The following is an 11,372-nucleotide window of genomic DNA, read 5'->3' as shown; positions in this document are numbered from 1 at the left end:
GAAGAATCAACAACATTCAAATTCAATCTAGAAAGGTATTTGAACACTTTGGTTAATTATTCCCCTTTTGTTTTGGTTTGACTGGTTATGATTATGCAAGATCTGGGAAAAATGATAAGAAATTAATTACATTTAGTATAAATAGAAAGATACAGAACTTGATATCATCATAATAGTACAAATATGGAATTAGGAGACAAAGAAAAATATGTAACAACAATTTGGAGTAGAATATGCTAGACTATGGAGTAGGGCACCCTAGTATGAGGGTGTCTACATTACAAGAATGTTTCAAATTTTTTATTCTAAGATTCTATAGATCTCTCTTTCAAAACAAGCCTAAAAGTGTTGGAGATTAGAGCAATTTGAAATAGTTCAAGGGTTTTTTCATGTTTGAATTTTCAGACTATATGTCATTGTCTTCTCTACACAATTCTATAATTCCCAGTTGTTAGATCTATACCCGTGCACACAAAATGAGAGAAAGGTGGTCATTTTGTATAGGGGATTTCTTAAGTTGAACCCCTTGGAGGTGTTTCAATTCTATAACTCAGTTTTTAGATCTATACTCGTGCACACAAAAGGAGATATAAGTGGTCATTTTGTATAGGAGCTTTCTTAAGTCAAACCCCTTGGAGGTGTTTCCACCTCAAGTACAACAATTTGGATGAAAAAGAGCGTATGATTATAAATGCTTGAAATGATAAATGATACATTTGATATGAAATCCTAGCCTTGAAGTCTCGCACAAAGTTTTATGTTAATGCATGCCTTAATCATGGAGGGACACATAAAACTTGATCATGATTGTTGAAACTTGAATGGTTGAATCCTTGATTGTAGACTTGTGCTCAATCACCTTATAGAAGCTTGATTGAATGATCATTATAGTTAATAGATGTGTAATATAGATTGCAGTTGATGTTCAAATGAGATAGAAAGAGAATTTTATTTATATGCACCTTATAGGTCTTTTTTGGTTTAATTTTTTATTAAGTCTGACATTGGGAATCACTTTCTCACTACTTGCAAATTCAACCGTTATAATTTAAAATTTGGGGTCAAAATGCTTGGATAGGGGCACTGGGTGCCCTAGTTCAAGAGGACAAGGACATTGGGTGCCCTAGTCCAATAATTCAAGGACATAAAAGGTTGTTGAGTAGGGGATTGCACTAAACTTCTATAAATGGTCCCAAAACTAAGCACAATCATACATGAATCTATAACCTGAAGTACAATAACCAAAGTACATCCAAAGGTAGTGTGAAATTGTAGGGGTATACAACTTACTACATGACATTAGCCCCACTTTATCTAGAGTATGTAATAATGTTCATACTCTCTTCTAAAGTATAAAGAAGAAAAGAGATACTTACATAAAGACAATAACAAGATAAGACAACACTAATCTTGGCAAGGCTATAGCCCCTAGACTTATGATTTTATCAATTTGAAATATCAATATAGATGTGAGAAATGGCATTGGCTTAGGTAACAGAAACATGAAGAATGCAAAGGAAAAAGGTATGGAATTGCGACTACAAATATCTATGAGAACTTAAGTTAAGAGTCATAAAACTAAGGCATGACCTATAGGACTAGTAAGAATCCTCAAATACTTAATAAGAGTCATGTTACAAAGGGAGTCACACAGGTCTAGCAAGTTGCATTATGCAAGGTGACTAATGCAAAGGTGAAGGTATCACATAGTATAAAAAGATGCATTATGTTGGGTTAGCTTCAAGCTAATGGAGATTACAATGCAAAACTTCTCTATTTGTTAGGTAATTTGACATGAGACTAAAAGATGGGTGCTACAATGATACCAAGCAAATTTTTTGATCTAATATTGCAAAATGGATGTTGTAGTGACAACAAGAAAAATATGGTTTGTGATCAAAGAGTACAAACCAATCTCATTGTGAATGCGCAAAGTGAAACACATATTGGAGGTAGGCATAATGGTAAAATGAGTCTCTAAGCATTTAGACAACTTCAACAAAAATAGTGAGGGAACCAAAGACAAGGCACGTGAAAACATCATGCACCTTAATCAAGACTTCAAATTTGTCATAAGTATCTTGATATGATTCATATGTGTAGATATATTATTTTTTCACCACATTCACCATACATACTGGATCAATAAGCACCCCACATGTGAGTTTTTATTAATTCTAGCAGCAATGTATAATGGTCCATTGGATGAATTATTTAATATATCACTTGAGGTAAAGGTTATATTAGATTCAAGACTTAGGTTTTTCTTGTTCTATTAAATTCACTAGATTTTAATCTTGGTTAGATAAGTCATAAATGTCTATGTAACTACCAACATTAGGCTCAACAATGCTTGTGGAGTGGGAAGGCAAAGTACCGATAAATATATGCAAGTTTTGATCAACTGGTGCTACATATTTATTTTATTTACCATTCCCACCATCCACCACAATGATATTAAAGTAAATGAGGCCTTGAATTTTATTTTTAAAATGCATGCATATCTTTGTATGATGTTCGAGTGTACCAAAAAAGGCCTTTTGTGTTAAATGAAGGAGACAAAGGCTTTAACATATCTACAAGCTGGATAGGGGGAAGCTTAATCAAATTTTTATTTAACAATTGAAGGTTAACAATGTGTAAGGAATTAGAAAGTGGTGTGAAGTTGCGATTATTTGGTTTAGAATAAAGTGGGCTACAATAGGTGTTGTACATAGTTGAAACTTGAATTTTAATGCTGTTGGAAGAATGGGTATTTATTTTAATGAATTCCTTATTTTGTTTCCTAAATCCTTGGAATTTTGATGAACGTCTTTGAACTTGTCAACTAGAGTCATAGATGAATAACCTTCATATTGACTAAACTAGAGCTGATAATTACAAAGTATTGTGCATAATTATGTGAACGATGCACATTTCATAAACAAAATCTTATCTCTAATATGTGGTTGTAAATTAACAATGAAAAATATTGGAATATCAACATCAATAAGAGAATAATGAATTTGTGAATATAAAGTTTGATATCTATCAATGAAATTGATCACTCTCTTTAACACCTTGTTTACAATGCACCAAATTAGTTAATGTAACTTGTGGCCCAATATTATTTTTAAAATATTGTCAAAGTTACTCACCAATTATTGAAATTGTCAATTGTATTATTAGTCAAAGAGAAAAACCATTCCAATAGAGTTTCTTTCGAGAATCTAGGGAAAAGTTTTGCAAGAATAACTAGTTCAAAGAAAAAGTCATAGCATAAACCATAAATGTCAGCATGTGAGTATTAGGATCAATTTTTCTATTGTATTTCTCAAAACGAGGTATCCTAATGTGTTATGGGATGGGATTCTTAAAGATGGTAATAGGGAGTGATATATTTGTGCAATGTGATGGGATAATGGTTTGGGATTGATTTTATGTTGGTCAATTATTCTTGTAAAGATGACACATTTTAGACCAACAATTGGTTTATAGTAGCATTGGTAGGTGAAGTAGCTTGTAAGAAATTGGATTGTGATGGAAGATTGAATGGATATTGTGGTAGGTATGTAGACAGTTTTTTTAAGTGGGTGGAGGGGATGGTTGATGGGTGTTTTGAGAAACAAAAGGAATATTAATTGAAGATATAAAATAATTATATTTAGGGGTGGTATATATCCAAGCACTTATATGAAACCAGTAACGTTCATAGTGTTCTCATCCACTATGTTAGATATTCTTTGTAGAACATCCACACCATGTGCATCACCTTGTATCATGATCTCAACAGACAATCTTTCTTGGTAAGTCCAAAATTACTAACAATCTTTCTTGGTAGTGTACTCCCTCCCATTGAAGCTATCCATTTTTTGGATAACATAACCTATTTGACAGACAATCAATATTGGTTATGTCCATTACAAATAACATTTTAGATGTGCAACCAATAGGAGTTCTACGTTGTTCACAACCCTCATTACATTTATTTCTCTAGAATCCAAGGCAAAGCACTTTTTATAAAAATCAAACACCTTTAAGACCGGATCATTCATAACCTAAAGAGAAATGGCATTATATTTGAAGCTTTGAAGTCTAATATATAATTGAAATCAACCATACATTGACATACATTGATAAATAATGTGGTATTGAAGGGGTCAATATTAATTTTGCTATTGAGTGGGATCATGCTAGTATATTTCTTTTGCATCACCAAGTAGGACAAGACCCATTCCCTATGCTCAATAGTTCTAGGTTATCCTATTTATACCAGAACTATAATTTGACTCAATACTGAGTCATGCTAATAGGTTTAGAATGGTTAACCGATTTGCATAAAAAACAATGCATTACTTTTCCATATTAGCATGCAACCTGTCTGCTCTAATTATGTCAAAACAATCTTCGAGTGTTGCAAAACGCTCCTGTAAACTATTATTAAAGACCAAAAACCTATCAACATATACAACTAAAAAAACTTCCAAAACGTGAACAAAATACCTAATTCATATTTCTTTGAAAGGTAGCAGGGATGTTAGGCAGCCCAAACCACATCACCAACCATTTGTACGAATCATCCTTTTTCTGAAAGGCGTCTTCCATTCCAAAATTCTAATCAGACTGCATTTACTTCTTAGATCAATCTCAGAAAATATCTTAACAACGACAAGATAATACAAGATGTCATCAGATCTTTGGCAAAGAATATGTATATTTTTACGGTGAGTTTGCTGACAGATGTAGAATCTACACTAACGTCCATTACTTTCCTCCTTAATGAAATAGATGCACAGGAGTGGAAGATTGTCTCATGCTTTCCCTTATATTTTTTCAGTAGTTCGGGGATCTATCTCCTCGTCTTTTCATTTCTTGGGGTGCCAATCAATGGGTTTCCTGGTTTTATATCTGAGATCCTGGAATAAAGTTGACCTGATGATTAATGCCACGGGAAGGGGACAAGGCAGCTGATAATTATTCAGGAATCAGGTTTAAGTATTCCCTTAATGTTGCTTTCACTTCAGGAGGTAAATTTTGCTGGTTTAATCTTCTTATATCCTCTGGACATAGCAAAAAGAAAATTTATCCCCTAGTTTTTCTTTAAATTCTGTTTTTGTGGTTGAGAAAAGAGTTAAGGAAGACGCAATCGATAATTTCCTTAAAATGTACCGCTTACCCTTTGCTTCACTTCATATGTATTTTCTTTTCTAGGATAAATCATCTCTCTATTAAGCTGCCAAGGCTTCCTGATAACAAATGGCACGCATCCATTGGTACCACATCACATAATTACTCCTCTACACAAAGGGGTGATTTTAAAGGACACAAAACAAGACCTATTCACCAAGAGAGTCTGTTCTTTACTCAATCAACAGATATTATAAGGATTTAACTTAGAAAAACATGAAACTGCTTAAATACATTTTCACTATCGATCAACTTGTTAGTAGAACCTTTTTTCGTTTCTTTGGTTGTTCGGTGTCGATTTTAGGGATTCGTCATATGACTTGACTGTTTCTCGTAATTTTTTAATTTTTTTGTTTTTATTGAACATTAATAGATCGATTTGACTAACAAATGGTTCTAGACTTCAGATTAGGGGTTGGTTTGAATCATGTGCTGGGATTGTTGAAAGGTGTGCGCTCTTCGTTTCTTTGATTGTTCAATATTCTCTTTGAAAATTAACAACATGATTTAACTGTCTCCCACTATTTGTTTATCTGGGATGTTAATAAATCAATCTATTTATTTCTTACTTTAATAAATCGATCTTTTGACACAATAACAAACCTTGAATAACATAACCATCAACAGTAACCACCTTCAAAAATTTACCTTGCAGTTTGTCTTGAAAATACTACCACTCTGGCCTTTATCGGGACAATCCTTGTTACCCAAGATCATAGCAAGTTGCCACATCAAGGCCACTATTGTCATGTTTGTTCAATTAGAGTTGTATGGGAAGTCTTGTTCCTCATGAGCATTTCCACAGTTATGGCACCCCTAGGGCACCACCAAATAACTGCTGAATGGCCATTATTTCTTCCTGTCACTAAAACAACCCTTTTCTTGGTGGATTATAGTTTTTTTCCTTCCATCTGCGATTTCATTACTCGTGTTGTATTAAGATTAACTTCTTCCTCTACTTGTCGTCTTGTACATCTGCTCTAATATGCAATTTCTGAACTACTCAGTGTGTTCTTGGTCTGAGAACTTTCTTTGCGTCGAATTCTAGAATTGTTAAAACAAACCCTGTTGGTAGACAAAGGGCCAAACTTCTCTTTTAGATGTTTTAGAATAGTCGAACAACTTCAAGTCTTTTCATTTTCTTGCTTTCAACACTGTGTAAATTATCTCATCACAAAGCTGCATGTGGTTTTAGCTTAGCCACGGCAAATTTGATAACGTTCAGATCATCTTCTCAATTCCTTTTATGTCAAAATACCTTTTTAGCTCTTGCATGCTATCTGTATTTCGCTCGAGATTCAGATCTCCTTTGAATTCTGAGAATGTGGGTTTAGGATCAGACGCTTGCTTGGTCACAAAATTAATCAATCTATCAAATAGATCTCCGTTCCACCCTGAGCTGCCTCAAGGTCGTTAAGTTTTCAGTAGGAATTTTGAGAATGTCTTTATTTTTAAATAGAATATAAATTGATAAGTAGAGATATTTTTTTACAGTATGTCAAATTATGATATTGCTATCAGAATTAAGTCTTATTGTTTTTAAGTCAAATTAAATAGACCATTCATTCTTATGAAAAATGGATTCTTGTAAAAAGCTATTCATAAAATATAAATCAATAAATTTGACTCAGAAACTTCAAATCTTGATAACAATATCCTAAAAATATAAATTTTCAAACCCTAAAAATATATTATCACCAATTTTGATAAATCTATTAGCTACATTTCGGGTTCTACGGCTTCAGATTCTTCCCCATTAGACAATGCCTGTGGTCTGATACCTGAAGATGCAGCAGCAACTCTAGCTCTAAAATAAACCTACAGAAAACCAAAGAACTGGGTTTGTCAATCAATCTTCAGGTCTTCCCAAAATATAATCGATCTGTAATCCGCAAATTTATAATATTCCATCAAATACTTTAAAAACCCAACAGACTTACTATCAAGTACATTTGTCACTTTTTATTTTTTACAATAATTCCACATAAGAACTCAACACACTAGAAGATGAACATTAATAACTAAACTAGAAGTAGGCAATTGATTGTATATGAACATTAATAACTAAACTAGAAGTAGGCAATTGACTGTATGCCAGGTGGACTTGCATGAAGAGTGTACCTAAGGGTGGGGTCTTATGGATGAGTTTGTTATAGAAATTAGTCAATATTGGTGAGATTTTTAAAAATATTTTTTTTTAAAATTATATGTTGATTATTAATAGAGATTGTAGTAAATGATTGTAAAAAGAAATATTGTATGGTTTCATGAGTAGTGTAATTTAAATTTTAAAGTTTAAATTTTGAAATCTATGAAAGATAATGGTCTTTAGAATTTTATAATTTTGTATATTTCTTTCAATAGAATAAATAGATAAAAAATAATGATAGAATTGCATAGACTCAAATCTTCAAACTAAAAAGTAAAAACTCTTACTATCCAGAAAAAAATTATTAATTAAATTGAATTTGTTTCTAGATTCATGAACCTGCTCCTTCAAAATACATCCTAAAGCTCCCAAATAAAATTTCAACCTCACTGTCTTCTTAAGAGCTACAGAATTTCATTATAATAATTGAACTCTCGTCCATCTATTGTGTCATTGACACACAATTATCTAAATTCTCATAAAGCTATTTCCAGAAGTACATAAGCTATTTGTAGGATACATGTGATTTTATTTCTCGTACTAAACCGTTCTTAGTTATGTTACAGACAATAGCTATTGCCTGTATGATTCTTTCTGGGAAAGCTGAAGATAAGCAGGTTCTTGTGGATGAAGTGCTTGGGAGGTCATATGAAATATTAAGCAGAAAGGATCGTGAATTTAAGAAAAAAAATAAGCAGGTAATGGTTTTTGTTTCAATATGAACTCAGTGCACTTCTTCATTAGGTTGTCCAGATCCTCATGCACTATTAACATTTGAAGTATCTTAGATATTGTCAAAATTAGATTATGGAAAGCCATCTTTGTAGATGTAATGGTTAATTTTTCGCTCTTACCACTAACACCTTTTCTGTTATTGTATCTAATCCAGGACTATTGCCAAGAACAAAGACAGATAGTTATAGATGCTGAATTAGTGCTTCTGAAAACTTTGGGATTCGATGCGCTTGTCTATCACCCTTATAGGCTACTCCGGACTGCAATTAAGGAATTTGGTATTCCTGAGGGACCTCCTCTTACTCAAGTGGCATGGAACTTTTTGAATGATGGGTATACCACTATTATCTTATGTATTTTCTCTTGATTCTGGTACTAGAAATTTCAGGGATCTCCTAATGTATTTGCATTGCATGAATAGGCTTAGGACGTCTGTGTGGCTCCAATTTAGGCCTCGTGAAATGGTTGCTGGGGCAATCTTCCTCGCAGCTAAGTTTATGCGCGTCAGGCTGCCACTACGTTGGTGGACAACTTTTGAGGTTTCTCCACAACATTTAAGTGGTTAGTTACTGAAAATCCTTATTTTCCCTTATAATTTGTTAGAGATTCTTCTTAGTATTTGTTATGATTATGTACAATGTAGATATTTTTTCTTACAAACAAGAGTACTTATTAATGCACTTTTCTTCATGTTTTTATCAGGAAATATGTTCAACTCTTGCTTCCTTGTTTATTTACAGACATGTTTAAGATGAATGTTCATTATGGAATCTGATTATCGATAATGCATGAGTGCAGAAATTAGTGACCAGTTGCTTGTGTTGTATGAGGAAACGATACATTATGATCGTATTGCTTCAAGTAGAAATCAACCAGGCAGATTAGGTGAAAATTTTTGAATTGCAAATCTAAATCTAGCATTGAAATTACACCTGCATGCTCCTCAAGTTTATTCATAATTGATTTTATAATTACAAATTATATTTTGTCAAGAATTGAGTCTCTAATCGTTCTCATATGGTTTGCGTTATTACATATTTGTCCTACTGCACTTGAATCCTTTAACACTAAGCAAATGTTGCAGGCGAAAGAACACAAATTGCTGCTAAAGATGATAAACATTCTCTAAAAGATGCAGAAGGCAAATCTTCTGTTTTTGCCTATCAACCAAAGGACGATGTAACAAAGATATCTGGTGGAAGTGCGTTCAATACCCTGCAACTTAGTGCAAACTGCATGGAGAGCCTTGCAATACAGGAAAGCAGGATTCAGTGTGAGTCGCGAGGAGATCAAATTAGAAGTGGGATTTCATTTAAAATAATGGAAGCCTCTGATCAAAAGGCCTCAACCAGCAGACCACAAGTTGATGAACTGGACTTGAATAGTTTACAAGATAGACAGGTCGAAAAGATTGATAAAGATAATGAACAATTGTCTTCTGTAGACATTAGTTGTGTAAATGCAGAAAAAATTGCTCAATTGAAGAGTAGGAAACGTAGGGAAGGAAAAAACTTAAAGCCTGATATTTCAGAGACTGAAGCGAGAGATGCAGAAGCTCTCATTGAGTTTGAGTTGGAAAGAGGGGTAGAAGAAGCTGCCAAAGCAGAGCAAGCAAAACAAGAGAGAAATATGTATAGATCTGAATCATGCTACAAACCCAGGAAGGAAAGTGCACAAGATAGAAAAGAATGTGCAGGAAAATATGGTAGTATACTCAATAGAAAGAGATCCAATGAGGATATATCCATTAAGGATACCAATTCTGATAAAATGAAAAAATGTTCCACTAATGATGTTGTTCTTTGCCATCAAGTTCAAAAGATGGTCGCAGCAGATGATCCTCATGATGAGCTGGAGGAAGGTGAGATCCCCATGGAAGAAGGTGAGATCCCCATGGAGGAAGGTGAGATCTCCAATTCCCCTGTAGAAGACTTAACAAAACCCTCCAACGAAGGTCCGTCTCAGGTTTCAAATCAACCTGAAACTGGAAAGGATTCCATTAAGGGAGGTGATTACTGTGTCCCTGAAGCAAACAAAAACAAGGATGATTCCGAAAGATTGCGTGATCATCATGGAATTAAGCACGGTAGTCATGATAGAAGAGTGCCACGCAGTAATCACCATTTTCATCACTCTACCAATCATCAGGGAAGAGATTGCGGTAGGGAAAGGAGAAGATCCCGGGATTGGAATTGGGAAGAACAGAGAGATCGTGGTAGGGACTGGAGAAGACCCACTGATAGGAATTGGGAGGAGAATATTTATAAGAGGAGGAGAGATGACTGAAGAAGAAGTTTGTGATTTCTTTCACTGTTTAAAGATCTATGATCACTCCATTGTTTTATCGCACGTACCTTCCAATGACAATATAATAATATACTCGAACTTTTACATGGTTTCCATTTCACATGCTGTATCATGAATTGAAGTGCTTCCAATCTAAGATGGGCACTGATCTATTTGAGAATTCTTCAAGGTGTATTGATATTTGAAAGAAATGCACATAGATTTCTTGGCAGGTTCTTTATAAATTTGTTGTGACCTGTTACATAATACAGTCAAGCATGCGTTGCTAGCCGTTACGCAAAACCCAGGTAAGATAATAATTGTGGTAACGATACGAGTATGTTTGTAAATTAGTGTAATATTTAAAAACTTAACATGGAAATTAATAATAAAATGAATGTTATATAGGGCTCAGTATCTGTTTTTCAGTATTGCAATAAAAGTAGTTATTCTCTATGGGAAGCACATTAGCAATTGTTATAGTTAATTAGTAAATCCATAGATTTTGAATGGTTTATCAGATTTTGATGATTTTTTTTTGTTGTCTTCACATGCGACTTAACTATTTATAGCTAGTGTTTTGGCTTCTCGGTAGTAATGATGTGGCCTCCGATATGTGCACAAGAGTCAAAAAGATGTCTCAATAACCATGCACTTAAAATTGCCAATAATATGCACAAATGTCCCATAGCCTTGTGCTGTTGGTACACGTGAAATTTATTAATGAGCTTTTAGTTTTTAATTTTTTCCTTTTTTTTTTTCAAGTTAGTAATTGGGGGGTTGGGTGTGCAAGGAGTGAACAATTATTGGAACATGAGCAATAACTGGTTCTCTTCTCCTACTTAGATAAACAAGATGATATAACAATTTACAAGTAGGTAAAATATTTGTTGTCTAGGGAATATTTGTTGTTTAAGGAATAGAGGTAGATTGCATAATAGTTTGATATAATAGTTTCTTCATTTAATTGAATGTATCTAATGTTATAGGGCTTCAGGATTAAACTTGACTCCAAGTTTGATTTGTCTTAGAACTT

General features: G+C 33.6%; 1 protein-coding gene across 1 annotated transcript in view; it reads left to right on the top strand.

Annotated features, from left to right (window-relative positions):
- The window catches only part of LOC131858766 (cyclin-T1-5-like), a 14,051-nt gene extending 6,014 nt beyond the window's left edge, over positions 1-8,037 (top strand). Inside the window, exon 4 of the mRNA XM_059212215.1 lies at positions 7,882-8,037. Coding sequence (XP_059068198.1) covers positions 7,882-8,037 — 156 coding nt within the window. The remainder of the gene's footprint in view (positions 1-7,881) is intronic.
- Positions 8,038-11,372: the final 3,335 nt, after the last annotated feature.

The sequence above is a fragment of the Cryptomeria japonica genome, chromosome 10 (genome assembly GCF_030272615.1).
Source record: "Cryptomeria japonica chromosome 10, Sugi_1.0, whole genome shotgun sequence".
Lineage (NCBI taxonomy): Eukaryota > Viridiplantae > Streptophyta > Pinopsida > Cupressales > Cupressaceae > Cryptomeria > Cryptomeria japonica.
This window is presented reverse-complemented; position numbering and strand designations above follow the sequence as displayed.